Raw genomic sequence first — 20,605 nt, 5'->3', positions numbered from 1 at the left:
AATAGAATAGAATTCTTTATTGGCCAAGTGTGATTGGACACACAAGGAATTTGTCTTTGGTGCATATGCTCTCAGTGTACATAAAAGAAAAGATACATTCGTCAAGAATCATAAGGTACCACACTTAATGATAGTCATAGGGTACAAATAAGCAATTGGGAAACAATCAATATAAATATAAATCCTAAGGATACAAGCAACAAAGTTACAGTACCTGCAGTCATAACTGGGAGGAGATGGGTGATAGGAAGGATGAGAAGACTAATAGTAATAGCAATGCAGCCTTAGTGAATATTTTGACAGTGGTGAGGGAATTATTTGTTTAGCAGAGTGATGGCGTTTGGGGGGAAAACTGTTCTTGATGATGATGAGTTGGTCCTTAAACAGGTAGGATGTCAGGTAGGTAAGATACGGTCCTTCAGCAGCCAGGCATCTCTCTCTCTGTCGCTAGCAAGCGGCGGATCTCCAGTTTAACCTGTGCAAAGGCAACCTGAGCTCCGCCTCCAAGAAACGCCCTGGCCTCTTCTCCCCCCCTCCCGTCCGGAGATGGGCGGCGAAGCTGCAGCTCCATCGGGAAAGGGAGGGAGGCGTGTGGCCGGCAGATCCGGGCGAGGAGGAGCGCAGGCCGCGAGGAGAGGGGGAGGCTCTTCCCGCGCCAGAGGGTGGCTGCTTGGAAGGAAGGAAAAGCAGGCGGGCTCGGGGATTCCCGGGGAAGAAGGTAGGGCCCCCTCCGGATCCGGGAGCCGCTGGAGCAGCCGGGGGGGGAGGGATCCCGGTTTGTTTTGCTTTCACCCCTCCCCCCCCAATACACGCATGCATGGCAGCCCAAAGGCAGAACCTTTGCCCTGCAGGTGCAGTTCAAGAGGCATTTCTGCACTTATTTGGCGGCGGGGGGGGGGGGCGAGAATGGAAATCCCTGCTGGATCTGAGATCTCGGATTCTGATCCCGTCTCCCTGGTTGCTTTGATCCGCTTGGGTGGCTTTTGAATGAGGCAGTTCGGTCTTCTGGCGATTGCCTTGTCTCTGCCCCTTTTCACCAATACTAATTTGGGGAGCTGCATTCGGGGCAAAGGGGAGGGGGGAATGCCGGAGTGACGGAAGCAGCAGCCCAGTTGGTTGGTTGGCGGAGAGAAGCCACGGAGACCTTTGTTGTCGTAGAGGTGTTCCCCCCCCCCTTGATTAGAACAATTATTCGATTGCAGTCCAATGTATCGATTTGTCAGATTTTTATTTAGTGCCTGACTGTCTCAGAAGAGGATGGCATGCCTCCTTTACCGACTGCCTCGTGCAGTGACCATTCTAAAAAACAACCATCATCCCTGTTGTCGTTTTATACCATCTTTGCAGCCTTCCTTCTGGCACATATTTGATATAAGCAATATGCAATACAGCCCCCATCTATGCCTGATCTCCAAGAAGGGTGGAAGGCTAAAGGTTTCAGGACTTTCCTAAATGCCCAGAGAGAGTCAGGACCACTGGAAAGTCTGGATGGGTGGGATAATGCCTGGGGCACTCAAAGTTATGACTGTGGGAAAGGAAAACCAGTTTTGTGACCGGGCGGTCTTGCATTTTTGTGCCTAATCCTCGCATTTAGGAGACTTTTATCGTCCCGTCCCACAATCACACAATGGGCTCTTCTGTCTTCTCCAGCAACAAGCTGGCGGTCAAATTGTGATCTTGCGCTTAGCAACCTGCCACTTCTCTTTAACAATTGAAGGGAAGTGACATCATAACTCTGTCAAGGTCATGTGGTGGGTTTTTCCCCCCCCCTGCTTAGTGCCCCCGATGCTTAGCAACTGAGTATCCAGGCCGAACTGGGGTTGCTAAGCAAGGACTCCCTGCATATCTACAGTATATCTTTCCCAGCATGAAATAATTTAACTGGGCCGTTCACTTGCAGCTAAGCGAGAATAGGATGGGATGGCCAGGGCATAAGCTAAAACTGCTAATGAAAGAAAGAGGGTTTTATACCCCTTTGAATGGCCAGTTTTCCCCAGAAGGGGGGAAAAAGGAGTTTATTTTAGGCTCAGAGGATATAAACTTGCAGAGCCCATCCCTGAGCGAGGGAGGCCCGAGGACTGTGGGGAAAAAGAAAAGCCAAGTGACATTAGAAGAGGACTAGGATAATTAAAGCACCAGCCTCCATGACTCCAACTGAACCCAGGCTCCAGGTTATTTATTTATAAGGTAAAGATAAAGGTTCCCCTTACACATATGTGCTAGTCGTTCCCAACTCTAGGTGGTGGTGCTCATCTCCATTTCAAAGCTGAAGAGCCAGCGCTGTCTGAAGAAGTCTCCATGGTCATGTGGCCGGCATGACTGAATGCCGAAGGCGCACGGAACGCCGTTACCTTCCCACCAGAGTGGTCTTTATTTTTCTGCTTGCTTTTTTACATGCTTTCGAACTGCTAGGTTGGCAGAAACTGGGACAAGTAAAATGTATAAATTTATTTACACATGCCGGCAATTCTAATGAGAGAATATTTTGCAAGTTTTAAAGGAAGTGATGAATGTTAGAGACATAGAAGAAGATCCTTTTTATTCCTGGCATATTGTGTGGCCCCCTCATTAATATTTTCTTCTTCCTTTCTTTTTCTCTCCTGGAACTGCAGGGAGGAACAACGATGGCTGAACAGAGGATTGTGGTACCCAAAGAAGCAGGACCTGAGAATGAGGGAAGAGACCCTCTCATTGTTCAAGTCAGGACCACAGGGGACTGTTTGACCGGCAACGGCCCATCCTGCATTAATCTGCAGTCCCAGGAGGAAATCCACCAATGCTGGGACTTTCATTTGCAGAAATTCCTGAAAACTGTGGCGGTGCTTCCCGCAGCACTGCCTCCCTTGGAGGAAAATGCCACAGAATCGCAGGCCTCCACGGGGAGAGACAAGGAGAATCCCCAGCAAGAGATTTCTGGGTGGTCCAGAGGGGAATCCGTGCTCCAAAGAGATCCAAGCATCAGTGCGAAAGCTTGGACGGGCAGGGAAAAGCTGGATTTCTGCATGAAGGTGAAGGTGAAAGAGACTTTGAAGGAAGTTGACCAGTGGCCCCTGCAGCTCAGGCAGTTCGGCCCGCAGGATGCTGAGCAGCACCAGGAGGTATCCAATACCCAAAGGCTGAAAAAAGAGGGAAAGGTGGAGTGGGTGGGGATGGGAAGTATGTGGGGGTTGCAAAAAGCCATCCAAATTACTAGCCTGTGAAATGTGTTACTAGCCATCTGAAGTAGTTCAGAGTCTTTGTGTCAGTTTTGGTCGCAAGAGCCTCTATGAAAACAAGGTGATTAGGATAATAGTCTCAGAGCATAAAATACTGGGATTTTTTTAAAAGGAGATTGTGGGAGATTCTATTCATTTATGGGAATCGGACAGTTGCCCAAAGGAAAATATTATGTAGTAGATGAGTTTGGAATGGATCCATAGGATGACAGAGGATGGTGGGGTTTTCAGATGTTCCCGTTTGGTAGTATTGCCTGAGAACAAAAAAATAAATAAATGCAACTTTACCTTTGCTGTAGAATATAAAACTGTTTTGGACGACCTATTTATTTGTTAAATATATTTGTTCTCTCACTTGCTACTCTTGGTGGCTTACAACAGTAAAAAACAGAAAAATGAAGTGTAAACAGAACAGCAGCAAAATAACAAAACAATAAAATGAAATAAACAATGAAAATAGAGTAATATGAGATTAAAAGATGGACAAGGGGAGGCACGGAATGCAGTGGGAGAAAGTGGGGTTTGCTGTCAATCTAGTAGCCACCCCCCTCCCAGGCCAATTGTCAGCCAGGCCTTCGGGGTCTTGCTGAAGGATAGGAGGGTGTTTATAGACCTTTGTTGCTTCAGATAAAGACTTTCCTGCAGAAGCCTTTAACTAAAACCTTCCCTCTCTCTTAGCAATCCAAAGCATATTCCCCAACCTGTGCTTTCCAGGTGTTCTCATTTTCCTCACCCTGCAGTTAAATTAAAATATGCCAGTTTGGCGAAGACTGTAGAGTTTTAAGAATCCCAGCTTGGAAACTGTTGATTCCGATAACCACCCTGAATCACTGGGACCCAGGAGGCTTATAAATTTAATAAATCAGTATGTGATTGATCACGCAATCAGCCAGCTGTTTAAATTGGATCTGGCATTTTTGTCCACCTGTCGAGACCTTCTAAGGACCTGGGATAGACATATTATGTGGGTTAGTATTGCAGGTAACATTGTGGGATATAAGCTGTTCCAGGTAAAGTTTCCTTCTACAATTGACCGATGGGGATTTTGTCAGTGCTAATGGTGCTTAAGTGGTGTTCCAGTTGTTTTGGCATTGCACCCATGGCACCTATTGCTACTTGCTACTTCGTCATGCTGTTGTTTGTAGTCAATGCTAATCTCTTGCAGCAACTAAGGTAGTCCACAGTTTCTTCAGTTTTGCTGTCTGTTGCTGTTTTTCTCAATTTTGGCTTTATATATATTGTTCAACTTTCCTCATCTTAGCCGTTATCAGATCTTACTTTTATTTACTTTGCTAATTTTTTATGTACTGGCCTCTTCTTCCTTCTTCATTTGGTCTTTCTTATAAGTGAGTTTGGTCTCCCCGGTAATCAGTAAGCCTTTGTGGTTTTCTGGCTTCAGAACATCTTCTTAAGTATCCTTCAGCTATTCTTCCAAGGCCCTTTCTTCTACTTCAAGTGTCTGGTCTACTTGCAACATTCCACGGCCACCTATGTTCTTTGATAAGTAGAATCTGTCTACAATGCTGAGTCGATGAAGGTCATGATTCATTGTCCTTATTTTTTCTGATCTTCCTATCCAGGGCTTTTGCTTCAGCTTGAGTCCAGTCCAGTATTCCAGCTGTGTATCTAATGACTGGAATTACCCAGGTGTTAGTTCCCTGGGTGGTACTTCTTCACTTTAGTGATCTGTCCATTTCTAACCTTCTGCTTGACTTCATTGTGTTGGATGTTGTGAGCTTGAAAGATATCCAGGTATTTGGATACCAGGTTCAAGGTTGACTCAGCCTTCCATCCCTCTGAGGTGGGTAAAATGAGGACCCAAATTGTTCAGGACAAGATGCTGACTCTGTAAACCACTTAAAGAGAGCTGTAAAAGCAATGTAAAGCGGTATATAAGTCTAAGTGCTATTGCTATTGGTAGGGGTCTTTGAAAGTTGCTCTCCCTCTCCCCACCGCCCCCCACTGCCCCCCTCGTGCATGCCCACGCGACCCCTGCACGACCCCCACATGTGTATGTAATTTTCCCCACACCCTACTTTGGGTCTAATAGCCTCCTTGCAGCCTCCTGGGAGCAAAAATGGGCCGCGGGTGGGGGACCGTGCGTTGCTCTTCCCTCTCCTGAGCATGCGCATGCACCCCCACGCATGCACACGTTCCACGCATGCGTGGGGGTGCACATGCACGTGTGCCTCCTGCATGCGCCCATCCCCCGACACATGCATGGCAGAGACCCGAAAATCAGTTGGACCAGTGGGAGGAGCGTGCGCCTGCGCGGTGTAGCCGAGCAACGGCTCACATCCCTGTAGAGAGGGCTCTGCGTGTCACCTGTGGTAATCATGCCACAGGTTCGCCATCGCAGATGGGATAGCCTGGCAGATATATTTGATGTTTGACACGCATGGCCTGATTTATTCAGTATTCTTGACATTCTTGTTCAGAGTATTCTTGACAGAGGAATCAATGCTATGAGAAACACTGCATTGAAAGGAGAAACCATATTTCTTGATATTAACCTGTCCCAGTCTCTCACCACTGGCCAGCAACTGTGTCTTCCATTGTGCTGTTGATCTTTGCACAAAGCTTCTGATGTACTATTATTTCTAGGCGCTTGAATATCCAGTCATGCGGCAGGAGTCAAACACCTCCTTGTAATCAGTCCCTCAACATTCTTCCTTTTCTTGCAGTTTTCCAGAATCATCTTGTCATTTAGGATCTGACAGTTTGTTCCTTTGCTGTTTTCGGTGGTTTTCTTTCTGCTCAGATGGAAAGAGTTTGTTTTTAACTAGATGCGATGGACTGTATCAGCCATCCTACCAGTTAGCAATTTGACAGTCCTTGGTAGGCAAATAATTGGCCTGTAGTTGTCTGGTGCTGCCCTTTTTATTGGGTCTTTTATTATTAGGTAGGTTTTACCGATCTTCCATTTACTGCTTTGCAGTTTGTTGTTAAATGGTTTAACAATGAGTGGGTATAGGCCAGTCACATGTTTAAACCAAAACCCATGCAGTTCATCTTCATCTGGTGCTGACCACTTCTTGGTCTTCCTTGCCCTTTCTCCACCATTACTGCTGTTATTGAAAGTTCTTTCATTTCAGCTTCTTTTCTGAGTTTTATCCAGCTCATCCACCTCCTTTAGCCAAGCTGTATTTTTGTTACATTTCCCATATCTGCACCCAGAGCTTCAATTTGGCAGATGTTGACTAATTCACTGCCTCCAGAGGTTGTGGATGCTCCAACACAGGAGGTTTTTAAAAAGAGATTGGATAGTCATTTGTGTTAGGTTAGCTCCCTGTTGGGAGAGCGAGTACGTTCAGAGAAGCGTTGTGAGAGTTGTGTTGGAGAACACACAAACCAGCATACAGAGACACTGCAGTTTAAATAGGCTTTTCCTTTCGTGGAAATAGAGGTATCAGAGTCCATCAAACAGTCCAAGTCATACACGGATAAGACAGTCAGTCATCAATGTCTTTCAGTTAAGGGATAATCCAAATAACATAGTCCAGTATCATATAATCAGTTCAGTACTCAAAGTTTGCTAGCAGTTGCAAAACTTACAACAGCTCACGGCACTTTCTAACAGCCAGCTTCCAAAACACTCAGATCAGATCAGATCAGCCCAGCATCTAACAAACAGAGAGCTAACAGTCATTCTGGCTCCCTCTTATGGCCGATTGAGGAAAACAGCAACCAATCACATTTTACAGTATGACTTAAAGAAACAGGTATAGCATTGTTACATGATTTATATATTGTCAACCCAACCGTTAGACTATATTCCTAACATTTTGTCTGAAATAGTATAGGGCAGTGTTGTCAAACATTTTCGGCACTGAGTGCTGAAATGGGAGTGGAAGAGCAGCTCCTCAGTGCACACATGCAACAGCACCAAAAACTGGAAGAGTAGATCCCTGGGTGCACATGCACATGCAAAGACCAGCTGGCCAGTGTGTATGCGCATGCTGGAAACTGGAAGCTCAGCTTCCCTGCTTGCGCATGCGCACCAGGGAGTTCCTCTTCCAGTTTTCAGCACTCCCCCACACACGAAGACCAGCTGGCCGGCACACATGGGTGGATCGGAACCTGGAAGAGCAACAGGTGATGGCTGGCGTGCCCAGAAAGATGGCTCTGCATGCCACTTCCAGCATGTGTGCCGTAGGTTTGCCATTACAGATATAGGCTTTTCTGCTTTAACGGGGTTGGACTAGAAGACCTCCAAGGTCCCTTCCATCTCTGCTATTCTGTTACTTCTGTCACTTCATTGATGGATTGCTAGGAACATTTTTGGTCTTACAAATACAAATACAATAGCAGAGTTGGAAGGGACCTTGGAGATCTTCTAGTCCAACCCCCTGCTTAGGCAGGAAACCTTATACCATTTCAGACAGATGGCTATCCAACATCTTCTTAAAGACTTCCAGTGTTGGGGCATTCACAACTTCTGGAGGGAAGTTGTTCCACTGATTAATTGTTCTAACTGTCAGGAAATTTCCCCTCTGTTCTAAGTTGCTTCTCTCCTTGATTAATTTCCACCTATTGCTTCTTGTTCTACCCTCAGGTGCCTTGGAGAATAGTTTGACTCCCTCTTCTTTGGGGCAGCCCTTGAGATATTGGAACACCGCTATCATGTCTCCCCTAGTCCTTCTTTCTCTTAAACTAGACATACCCAATTCCAGCAACCGTTCTTCATATGTTTTAGCCTCCAGTCCCCTAATCATCTTTGTTGCTCTTCTCTGCACTCTTTCTAGAGTCTCCACATCTTTTCTACATCGTGGCGACCAAAACTGAATGCAGTATTCCAAGTGTGGCCTTACCAAGGCATTATAAAGTGGTATTCTTCTTCCTCCTCTTCTTCCTCTTCCTCTTCCTCTTCTCCTCCTCTTCCTCCGCCCTTCCCTCTCCCCCTTCTCCCTTCCTCTTCCTTCCCCATTCCTCCTTTTCTGTGCATGTTTTAGGAACCCCACCATTGTCTGGCAACTTGCCCAAAGAAAGTCATCGCATTTAGCCATAATATGTTTCAAATGATTGGGTTTAATAAGTTATGCAAACATCCTTTCCTGTTTAGTAACTGCAATCAGTCCCTTAAATAGGAAGCGGAATGGTTGCTAAACAAACATGTGATCAAGAGATGCTGCGAAGACCTCTGGCAGCTGCTGTTTCATTCAGACTTTTCTGGTGCAGTAATGCCAGCATTACTCTCACTCCGGTGTATGTCGTCTGGCACAGAGACCGGCATACATCGGTGGTAAATTATATAGTTTTTGTTTATTACTGTTCTTTTGCGAGTGGTCCTCCTTGTTTATAAATCTTTGGCTGACTTCTCACAACTAACTCCAGTTTCACAGGGCACAATATAGTGGCTCTTCACCTGGCTGCTAGGTGGGTGAGGAACTGTTTGCAAACACATCAGTAATAAGCAGTATAAAAACATGAATTTATGATCAAATTTCTGCATCTGAAAATTCATTTGGCAACCGATGCATCCATTGAGGCCTTTTGAGGCACCTGTCTCTTAATCACGTGTTCGTTATTACGTATATTAACCTGCTCTTAATGTTACTTTGTTCATTTAATTGTTTCTGTGCGCTTGTATCCCATACCAAGATGTCTTCAAAGAGAAAGAGCTCCGGTACAACCGAAGGAAGTAAAAAGAAGCAAAGGAAAGTCATCAGCCTTAATTTGAAGATGAAGATCATCAAAGCGTACGAGGCCGGGAAGAAAGTGACGAATATAGCTCAAGAGGAAGGCCTGGCCCACTCCACCATCTCCGCCATTTTGAAGGACAAGGAACGGATCAAAGAGGCCACGAAAGGATCATCGGGAATGACCACAAGCATAATCAGGAAGCAAAAACACCTCGTCCACGAAATGGAGAAACTCCTCATCCTCTGGATCGAAGATCAGATACAGAAGAGGCTTCCGGTGAGCCTGTTTCTCATTCAGAACAAGGCACGCAGCCTTTTCTCCACGCTGAAAGAACGAGCAGGCGAGGAGTGCACTGAAACCTTCACGGCCAGCCGTGGCTGGTTTATGAGATTCCAGCTAAGATTTCATTACCAGAAAACGCAGAGATTAGGTAAAGCTGACAAAGAAGCCGGCAAACACTTTCCGGATGAACTTGATAATGTTGTAGCGGAAGGGAACTATTTCGCGGAACAGATATTCAGAGTGGATGAAACTGGGTTGTATTGGAAAAGAATGCCGGAGAGGACCTACATACACAGGGAAGCCCAAGCAATGCCTGGGTGCAAAGCATTCAAGGACAGAGTAACCTTACTCTTGGGTGGAAACGTCGCCGGATTCAAGCTGACGCCATTCCTGATCCTTAAATCAGATCACGCCTGTATGTTCGAAAACATAAACCAGGACACGCTGCCCGTTTATTACCGGTTTGATTGTAAGGCCTGGATGACGCACGTCCTCTTTGAGGATTGGTTTACGAATTGTTTCATACCCCAAGTAAAGGAATATTGTCGGCAAGAGGGAATAACGTTTAAAATTCTGCTACTCCTAGACAAAGCACCCGGACACCCTCTGCATCTTGACAGTCTCCACCCTAATATAAAGGTAGTTTATCTACCCCAAAATACCACCGCTTCTGTACAGCCGGTGGGTCAGGGAGCTATCTCAGCATTCAAGGCCAACTATTTGCATGCCGTGTTTGCCAAAGCCTTCGCCGCAGTGGAAGAGGAAAGAGTAACACCAAGTGAGTTTTGGAAAACCTACAATATTCTGCATTGTATCGAAAACATCGTAGCAGCCTGGCAGGATGTTAACGTGAAATGCATGCAAGGGTTTTGGAGAAAATGCTTGAAATGTTTTCCTCTTCTGGTCAATAATTCCGTAGGCTTTGACCCAAACCAAAATGTGGACGAAATAAATAAGAAAATTTTGACACTCGCAAAATTCCTTGATTTAGAGGTCGATGCTAAAGAGGTGAAAAAATGGATAGCTTACGCGGAGGGAGAGCTTTCGAACGAAGAGTTAATTGAACTGAAAGAAGAACTGGAAGCCCAAAAAGTGGTGGAAGAAGAAGTAGAAAAAGAAAAAGAAAAAGAAGAGAGAGAGAAAGAGAAAGAAAAAGAGAAAGAAAAAGAACAAATTGTAGAAATTCAGCCCAAAACATTCAGTCTGAAAAGATTGGCTGGTGTTTTTTCAGGTGTTAACAAAGTTTTATCGGAATTGAAACGCATGGATCCAGACGCAGAACGTTTTAGTAAGGTACATTGGGAAATGAGTGAAATCTTAAAATGTTACCGTGAAATATATGAAGGGAAAAAGAAAGAAAGGAATGATAAAGAAACCAAACAGAGGGGCTTCCGGAAGGAAGTTACTCCTCCCCCAGCTGCCCCTCCCTTCCTTTTGCCCATCCCGTCTACAGGAACACAACATCCGGAAGATCCACAGCCGTCAACCAGCTACGCTAGCCGATTCGCTCTTCCTGAAAATACAGAAAACTGTGAATATTTTCAAGGATTTATATCCAATTTTATGTATGCAGGTACTGTAATTGTAAAATCTGATTTGTTCCAGTGGTGGTCTTCCTTTACAACTGCCTGATTTAACAATCACAGTTACGATGATGGAAAAATTAGTTTTACAACCAATTCTTGTATTTATGATCTTCACAGATCTGAAAAGCAAAGGAAATCTTTAGGATAGATTACCATCCTTCTTCAGCTTTTCCTTGCCTTTACTTAGCACTTAGTACTTAGACTTGTATACCGCTTCATAGTGCTTTTACAGCCCTCTCTAAGCGGTTTACAGAGTCAGCCTATTGCCCGCCCAACAATCTGGGTCCTCATTTTACCCACCTCGGAAGGATGGAAGGCTGAGTTCAACCTTGAGTCTGGTGAGATTTGAACTGCCAAATTGCAGGCAGCTGGTGATTAGCAAAAGTAGCCTGCAGTACTGCACTCTAACCATTGCACCACCGCAGCTCATACAGAGCTGCAAAAGTCATAAGTAGAAGGATTTACTTATAAAGTAAGATTACTTTTTCATTACCATAATAATGCGAATGGTTAAATGAAGCTGCTGCAAAACAAGGACTCCAGGTGGTCCTCGACTTATAACCATTCGTTTAGGGATTGTTTGAAGTTACAACGGCACTGAAAAAAAGTGAGTTATGATCGTTTTTCACGCCACGCCATTGCATCATCCCCATGGTCACGTGATCAAAGTTCAGATGCTGGGCAACAGATTCACATTTATGACGGTTGCAGTGTCCCGGGGTCATATGATCACCTTTTGCAAACTTCTGACAATTAAAGTGAATGGGAAAACCAGTTTCACTTAATTGGGTTACTAATTTAACCACTGCAGGGATTCACTTAACATCTGTGGCAAGAAAGATTATACAATGGGGCAAAATTCACTTCACAAATGTCTCACTTGGCCACAAATATTTTGGCCTCCGTTGTGGTTGTAGGTTGAGGACTATCTCTCCTGTAAGATCATAGCAAATGGTGGCGCGGTGGCTCGAATGCAGTACTGCAGGCTGCTACTCCTGACTGCCGGCTGCCAGCAGTTCAGCAGTTCAAATCTTACCAGGCTCAAGGTTGACTCAGCCTTCTATCTTCCGAGATCGGTAAAATGAGGACCCAGATTGTTGGAGGCAATATGCTGACTCTGTAAACTGCTTAGAGAGGGCTGTGAAAGGACTATGAAGCAGTATATATAAGTCTAAGTGCTATTGCTATAGCCACACTTGCTGTATCACTGACCCAATTATAGTGTACTTGAATTTTTTTAAAAATTGGGTAATGTCAACATTATTACCCTAATCTTCTACTTAACATAAAATACATGGGAGTCCTCCAGTAAAAACGACAGCTGGGAACATCAATTCTACCATTGAGTGATGCTCTTGTAAAATGTCATGTAACCACAACACTTGCGATGACAAATTTGGCGATCCCGGTGCCATTGTCACCCAGAGACTGTGGGGGTCATTCAGAGAGGACTTCATGTGAACGGAATCATAGGTAACCAGACCAGATGGTGAGACCTGCAGGTGCATGGGTGAATGCCATGGGTGGGTGCTGATGAGCAAGGGCAGGTTGGGAGGGCCCACAGGCAGGCAGGTGGGGGGTCTTGAGCGAGCACTATAGAAAAGCAATAGCCCTTAGACTTATATACCACTTCACAGTGCTTTTACAGTCCTCTCTAAGTGGTTTACAGAGTCAGCCTATTGCCCCCAACAGTCCTCCTTTTACCCACCTTGGAAGAATGGAAGGCTGAGTCAACCTTGAGCCTGGTGAGATTCAAACTGCCAAATTGCAGGCAGCAGTAGCAGCCAGCAATATTGCATTCTGACCACTGTGCCATCGCTTAGAGCAGGGGTGGCAAATCCAAGGTCCAGGGGCCAGATCCAGCCCGCAGGGTACTTAGATCTGGCCCACAGAGCTGCCCTAGAAACAGCGAAGGACAGGCCTGCGGTACCTCTGTGAGTGAAAACGGCGGCCATTGCAGCTGAAAATGGAGCTCAAAAGGCAGGGGTGAAATCCAGCAGGTTCTGATCGGTTCTGGAGAACCGGTAGTGGAAATTTTGAGTAGTTCAGAGAACCGGCAAATACCACCTCTGCACTGACCCCAGAGTGGGATGGGCATGGAGATTTTGCCGTTTGCTACCCCTGGAGTGGGGTGGAAATGGAGATTTTGCAGTATACTTCCACTGCCATGCCCACCAAGCCACGCCCACAGAACAGATAGTAATTTTTTTAAAAATTTCATCCCTGTTGAGAGGGCTGCGTGCAGCCTTCCCAGGCTCTGTTTTCACTGACAGAGGGTGGCAGGAGGATGTTGCGGTCTGAAATGGAGCTTGGGGGCCCATTTTCCCTGGCAGAGCGCTTGAGCCAGCAACACGAGTGATGCCTAGTTGGCCACACCCACTCTGGCCAAGCCACATCCCCACCCCACAGGTCAATCACAACCCTGATGCAGTCCTCAATGAAATCAAGTTTGACACCTCTGGCTTTGAGGGTAGGATAGCGATGGCGGGCAGTGTGTGGGCAGACTGAGGCGGGTCTCTATAAAGCCTACGCCAGCGGGGTGGCGCAATGGAGTACCAGAACCCTGCTCTGTTTTACTCTGTGCAGCTAGTCCCCCAACCTATGACCAAAATTTCTGTCGTTAAGTGAGACACTTGTTGAGACACTTGTTGCCCCATTTTACGGCCTTTTAAGTGAACTCCTGCAGTTGATAAGTTAGTAACCCGGCTTTCTCGTTGACCTTGCTTGTCAGAAGGTCACAAAAGTTGATCACATGACCACAGGACGCTGCCAACCGCCATAAATGCAGATAGTCCTCGACTTATGACAGTTCGTTTTCTGACCGGTTAAAAATACCACGGCACTGAGAAAACTGACTGGTGACGTTTTCCACAGTTACAGCCTTTGCGGCATCTTCAAGATGGCCACGTGATCAAAATTCAGATGCTGGGCAACTGTTTCATATTTATGACCTTTGCTGTGTCCCCAGGGTCATGTCATCCTTTTTGCGACCTTCTGACAAGCAAAGTCCATGTGGCAGCCAAAGGGCAGGACAAGAAGCAATGGGTGGAAACTAATCAAGGAGAGAAGCAACCTAGAACTGAGGAGAAATTTCCTGACAGTTAGAACAATTTAATCAGTGGAATAATTTGCCTCCAGAAGTTGTGAATGCTCCAACATTGGAAGTCTTTAAGAAGATGTTGAATAGCCATTTGTCTGAAATGGTCTAGGGTTTCCTGCCTAGGCAGGGGGTTGGACTAGAAGACCTCCAAGGTCCCTTCCAACTCTGCTATTGTATTGTATTCACAACAACATAATCCACAGCAGTGATTCGCTTAACAACTGAGGGAAGAAAGGTCGTCAAACGGGGCCAAACTCAGTTAACAAACATCTCACCTAACGACAGAAATGTTGGGCACAATTGGACTCCCTAAATCAGTTGCCAAGCATCTGAATTTTGATCCTGGGGATGGGCACGGCCCATGGAAAACAGCCATAAATCCAGTTTTCCGGTGCCGTTGCAACTTTGAACCAGAGGTGGTACTCAGCTGGTTCTCTCCGGTTTAGGCAAACCGGTAGCAGCGGCTGCGGAGGGATCCCCCCCCCCCGCCCCAATGTCATGCTCGAGCACTGCACCTGCGCAGAAGGCATTGTGCAAGCATACACGAGGCACATGTGCTCACATTTTGCGAACCGGTAGGAAAGGCAAGTGAACCCCACTCCTGCTTTGAACGGTCACTAAGCGAACTGTCATAAGTCGAGGACTACCTGCTGTAGGGTTCCTCAGAAGAAAATTGGCAGGAGCAACTTACAGGAAGGACTTGTGAAATTTCCTGCCAACATTCTCACTGGCTTTGCTTACAGGAAGCCGTCGGGTAAAGTTGCACATGGCATTCACATGACAGCTGATCCCTGGATTGTCATAATCACAATCTCCTGACTGCACAAATCCTGTGACGCTTGAAACTTAGAATAGTTGTAAATCTCCCCTCATTCAGTACTGTCATAACTTTGAAGGGCCACTGTTTACATGGCCGCTATGTGAGGCCTCCCCTTAAACCAAATGTTTATACTTATTGATCTTCCGTTTAATATTTTTCTTTCTGATTAGATTATTTGTAAAAAAATAATAATAATAAAAAATCTGCATGCAGAATGAAACAAAAGCTTTAAAAAAATATTCCTGCATTACAGATAGTCAGAATGATAATCAAAGATTTTAAAAGGTAAATCAGTCAATGTGTGCAGGAAGTCCTCGGCTTACAACAGTTTGTTTAGTGAGCATTCAAAGTTACAACGACACTGAACAAAGTGACTTATGACCGTTTTTTGCAGTTATGACCTTTGCACCATTCCCATGAGTATATGATCAAAATTCAGATGCTTGTACAACTGGTTCATATTTATCACAGTGGTCATTGGTTATGTGATTCCCCTTTTGCAACCTTCTGACAAGCAAAATCAATGGAGAAGCCAGATTCACTTAACAACCATGTTACTAACTTACCTGCAGTGATTCACTTAACAACCATGGCAAGAAAAGTCATAAAATGGGGCAAAACTCACTTAACAAATGTCTCACTTAACAACAGAAATTCTGGGCTCCAGTGTGCTTGTAAGGCGAGGAGTACCTATATTTTAATCTCAAGGATACATTAGCATTAAAGAGATCTTGGAAGCAGGATGCACAAAAATGATTTTATTATTTTGTCAAATTTAGAAATCACCCACTTCCCTCGCAGGATAAAAACTCTATATAAAATTTAGATGTTAAACAAAATGTTGTTAAAAACGTCCTCTTCGTAAAGGATATCAAAAATTGAATGTGGAAGGCTGAATTAAAATAGCAAGCACAGGAACTGACATGCCTAAGCTACCCTGATTCTCACCCAGTGACCATTTTGTTTAATTATCTGGTCTTTGGAACAGAATGAGGAGTGGGGGTACTCAGTAAACCACAAATGTTTTATATGAGGCAGCTGTTCAGGATTTGCGCCTTGTGAGTCCTGCAGCCAGCAGAATATTCCAGTATTTGAGAGGCTGCCATAAAGAGGAGGGGGTCAACTTATTTTCCAAAGCACCAGAGGGCAGGACAAAAAACAATGGAGGGAAACTAATGAAGGAGATAAGCAACCTGGAATTAAGGATAAATTTCCTAACAGTGAGGATAATTGACCAGTGGAAGAGCTTTGCCTTCAGAAGTTGTAGGCGCTTCATCCCTGGAGGTTTTTAAAAAGAGACTGGATAGCCACTTGTCTGAAATGGTATAAGGTCCCCTGCTTGAGCAGGGCCTGGACTAGAAGACCTCCAAGGTCCCTTCCAGCTCTATTCTATCCTAGAGATGTTTCAGTAGGGAATCACTGCTTCAGAGTTTCAGCCAATTTTTTTTTTGTCTACTTTGGGGCTCCATCCACCTCTCAGTTCAAAACTGTCGCCCCAAAGAATCTGGAGTTGCCAACCACTTGGACAGAGCTGCCTGAAGCTACTTCTATATTTCTTTAATGTTAATAGGTGTGGGGGAAGAAATATATTTTAATTAGAGACAGGCAAATTGCACCAATTTTGATTCTGACTTAGCATGAGATTTGATTTGGCAATTCAGACTTCAGAATTGGCTCAAAAAAGTAAGTTTTGTGCGTTAAATGTCGAGAATCAATCTATCTCCCCCAATACATTTTGAGCGCTACAAATCACTTTGGGAATGAGAGCATGCTTGGTGCAGGATTTTTTTACATTTGAATCAATTTTCCTTTTTTTTTCCAGGAGTCCCAAAGGATACAACACTAAAATCTCCCAAATTGGAAGAAGAGACCTTTGAGATCAGGAAAGTAAAGATTCCCCTGGACATAAAGCAAGAGATTGATGGAGGGGCCAGTTCACCAGGTAAGGATGCAAAGGGTTGATCATTGCAAACATTTCTGGGGTGCTTTGAGCCAATAGGATCCTCTGCTTCCCTTTTGGAAACCAGGGAAGTGCCAGCATCTTGCATAACTAGTTGGTTGTGCGGTTCTTGACATCCGATGGTCCAGCAAGCTGAAGAAAGAGACGGTCCAAGGTTCCATTGTAGAATTTTTGATTCCTAAAATTATTGGTTGAAAAGATTAGGTTGCAGTGGATAGGAAAAGACCAGCTGGAAAACCTAAAAACCTGCCCCAGTTGAGCAATAGCATTAGCACTTAGACTTATATACCGCTTCAGGGTGCTTTTACAGCCCTCTCTAAGCGGTTTACAGAGTCAGCATATTCCCCAACAATCTGGGCCCTCATTTTACCCACCTCAGAAAGATGGAAGGCTGAATCAACCTTGAGCTTGGTGAGATTCGAACTACAGCCGGCAGTTAGCAGAAGCAGCCTGCAATACTGCATTCTAACCACTGCGTCACTTTTTTACTACGAACTCTTCCAAACATAATTGTGACATATTTAAGGAAAGAATGGCCTCTGGAATCCCAAATTTTTTACTACCAGTTCTGTGTGCGTGCCTTGGTGGGTGTGGCAGGGGAAGATTACTGCAAAATCCCTATTACCTCCCAATCAGCTGGGACTCAGGAGGCAGAGACTAGATGGGGGTGGGGCCAGTTAGAGGTGGTATTTATTGGTTCTCCAAACTACTCAAAATTTCTGCTACCGGTTCTCCACAACTGGTCAGAACCTGCTGAATACCACCTCTGGATCAATTATGACCTTTAAGCCAAAAGCTTCCTCTAAATCACTGGGGGTTTAGAGGAAGCCAAAATATATGTGATGGAATACGATATGAGTCAAACTAGGATGAGATAGACTTACTTAATGAGGTTCAGAATCTTGATCAGATGTATGGTGACACCCTTGGGCTATGTTACTTACCTTCAGGGGGTTAATGCACTGTGGGTCCTTGCCAGTGACCTGGAAGATTAGCCCAGCTATGAGAACAAGCCTCTAAGACACCATGGCTCTCAGCATGTAATATTGGACTGGCTACTGATTCATATTTATGACCCTTGCTGAGTCCCAAGGTCATCTGATGCCCTTTTGTGACCTTCTCACAAGCAACGTCAGTGAGGAAGCCATATTCACTTAACAACCAGCTTACTAACCTATCAACTGCAGTGATTCACTTAAGAACTGTGGCAGAAAAGGTTGTAAAATCAGGCAAAGCTCACTTAACAAATGTCTCACTTAACAACAACAAAAATTGGGCCCAATTGTGATCGTAAATCGAGGACTACCTGAAATTTTGTAGACTATGAGCCATCAATGTTGAGTATTAGTGATTACATACACTAGATAGACTTTTGCCATGATTAGATTTGTAACTTACCGTATTTTTCGGAGTATAAGACGCACCTTTTTCCCTCAAAAAGAGAGGCTGAAAATCTGGGTGCGTCTTATACAATGAATACAGCATTTTTGGCCTCCTGAAACTCCACCCCCTTTGCAAAATGGCTGTGCATAGCCTTTAGGAGACTTCCAGAGTGCTGCTGGGGGCTGTGGAGGGCAGAAATGAGTGAAAAACAGGCCATTTTTTTGCCCCCCCAGCCCCCAGGAGCACTCTATAAGCCTCCTAAAGGCTATGCATGCTCTTTTTTTTTGACAAAAAACGGGCCATTTTTGGGAGGTCTGCACAGTGCAAAAACTTTTTTTAAAAAATTTGCCTTTTCAAAATCTTGGTGCATCTTATACTCCAGTGTATCTTATACTCCGAAAAATACGGTAATCATGATAAGGTAAAGGTTCCCCTCGCACATACCTGTTAGTCATTCCCAACTCTAGGATATCTGTTTCAAAGCCGAAGAGGCAGCGCTGTCCGAAGATTTCTCTATGGTCATGTGGCTGGCATGACTAAATGCTGAAGGCACACTGAATGCTGTTACCTTCCCACCAAAGGTGGTCCCTATTTTTTCTACTTGCATTTATTACATGCTTTCGAACGGCTAGGTTGGCAGAAGCTGGGACAAGTAACAGGAGCTCACTCCGTTACGCGGCGCTAGGGATTTGAACCACCAAACTACCGGTCTTTCTGATCAAAAGCTCAGCAAATTAGCCACTGAGCCACCCCTTAGTCATGATATAGATGATCAAATCCTATATTCAGAAGAGGCCAGGAAGTCCAAAATATTAGTCATTGTAGAAATCCAAATTTAGCCACTCCCCCAGACAACTAATTACTTTCTGCCTGGTGATAATCAAGGGGAAATTCCCACCTTCTGGCCCACTGCTTTATCTGTATTATTTCACAGATTGATCAGGATTGAAGGATGCTGGGAACTGAAGTATATCCATCTAGGAAAGGCTGAGCATAGCTGTAATGTGATTAAGATTGGCTTGGAATGTTGCATGACTCAGTAATGATGGTTTGCAGAATGTTAATGGGTGAGACCATTCATTGTGTTTAGATAAGAAGACAATTAAGAACATGTTCTAAGTAAAACGGGCTTAGTACTAGTCTTCCTGATGATGGCGTCTTCCCAAAACAGAGACTTCAGGTAGATGATGGGAAGGCATCAAATGAAGATGCTTGAATTTGGGATTTCTTAGGTCAAAAGGGAGAGGGAAGACTAGGCATGTGAGGGGAACCCATCAACACTAGAATTCGTAGCAGAAATTGTTTGAATTAGAATTTATTGTTGGGGACAATTAGATATAAATGCTTTTCCGTTTCTCTCAGAATATGACATATGACAGAAACACAAGGAGAAGACCTTATGGGAAGATAAAGTAGGAAGATCTGAAGAAATAGACATTTGCAAGAATTCGGAATGAGTCAAAAGATTATTTTTCTGGGGTCTTGAGATTATAGGAAAACCAATAAATCCAGTGGGAGCATAAAGGCACTCATGAAAGAAAGCCAGTGAAGCTTTCCTATCTGACAAAGGTGATCAAAACTTAAATGAAGCCAATTTTCAGTTTGGGAAAAAGGCTGTAATTAAAGAGGAGCCAGAGATGCTGTGTGCAACCATCCATGTTCCAGATACTCCACCTGTGCAACCAAAAGGATAACTTGCCCAAATATCCCTGTGAGAAAATTCGCAACAAATCCTCTTTCATTCCACAGGGGAGCACACTCCCACGGCAAGAGAAAATTACATTTGCTCAAGAGCGTGGGGAATTTTGCTTGGAAGACAAAGCTTTTGAAGCCCATGAGAATCCACACGGCAGAGAAAGTCACAAACATTCATATTGCAGCAAAAGATTTCAGTGCAGAATCTGATTAAACACAAGAAGTCCCATGTAGGAGAAAAGCCATAAAAAAATGCAGTGAGCATGGAAATACTTTTGAGGGAAAAGGAGGATTCTAATCAAGTCCCTGAGGATATACCAATACATAAGAGAAAAGCCATGTTAACAAACACTCTCTGTGGCAAAAGTTGCATTGGTCCAAGACGCCCTCATCAAACATGGAGAGGGCCCATAACAGAAGAGAAGCCGCACGAATGACAAATCCACCTTTGGTGGTCCACTAACAGATTCCTACCATCGCACAAATGCTCAGTGTGTGAAAAAAAGTTTCTGTAGTGTTTCCATGTTTCATCAACGCACGAAAATCCGTCTGTGAAGAACACCCTAGACCAGTGGTCTCCAACCTTGGCCACTTTAAGACCTGTGGACTTCAACTCCCAGAGTTCCTCAGCCAGCAAAGCTGGCTGAGGAACTCTGGGAGTTGAAGTCCACAGGTCTTAAAGTGGCCAAGGTTGGAGACCACTGCCCTAGACGACCAGGGTTCAGATGTAACATGCAGTTTCAGAGGAACGATATTAGCAGATAATATTGAGATTCGAACACAAGGGGCATCGGTGGTTTTAAAAAAATGTTGACAGATTAAAATGTTTTTAAAAGGGACTTGTTTTGCATTGAAGTTCTTTGTTCAAGCCCTGGATCGCAGGCGGCTAGGAAATGACCTTTTTCTGCAATATTGGTACTT

At 44.6% G+C, this 20,605-nt stretch overlaps 1 protein-coding gene across 2 annotated transcripts; it reads left to right on the top strand.

Moving 5' to 3' along the window:
- Nucleotides 1-554: 554 nt before the first annotated feature.
- Nucleotides 555-20,094, top strand: LOC116504741 (tigger transposable element-derived protein 1-like). 2 transcript variants are annotated; one of them, XM_032211955.1, is made up of 5 exons: nucleotides 555-718; nucleotides 2,613-3,098; nucleotides 8,817-10,713; nucleotides 16,469-16,588; nucleotides 19,352-20,094. In XM_032211955.1, the coding sequence occupies exons 2-5, from the start codon at nucleotides 2,625-2,627 to the stop codon at nucleotides 19,363-19,365; spliced, it is 2,505 nt and encodes an 834-aa protein (XP_032067846.1). In that variant the 5' UTR covers nucleotides 555-718; nucleotides 2,613-2,624; the 3' UTR covers nucleotides 19,366-20,094. The 2 variants fall into 2 exon arrangements, with proteins under 2 accessions (XP_032067846.1, XP_032067847.1); XM_032211956.1 differs by lacking the exon at nucleotides 555-718 and adding an exon at nucleotides 745-851.
- The last annotated feature ends 511 nt before the right edge of the window (nucleotides 20,095-20,605 follow it).

Source organism: Thamnophis elegans, chromosome 2, assembly GCF_009769535.1.
Source record: "Thamnophis elegans isolate rThaEle1 chromosome 2, rThaEle1.pri, whole genome shotgun sequence".
Classification (NCBI taxonomy): Eukaryota; Metazoa; Chordata; class Lepidosauria; order Squamata; family Colubridae; genus Thamnophis; species Thamnophis elegans.
This window is presented reverse-complemented; position numbering and strand designations above follow the sequence as displayed.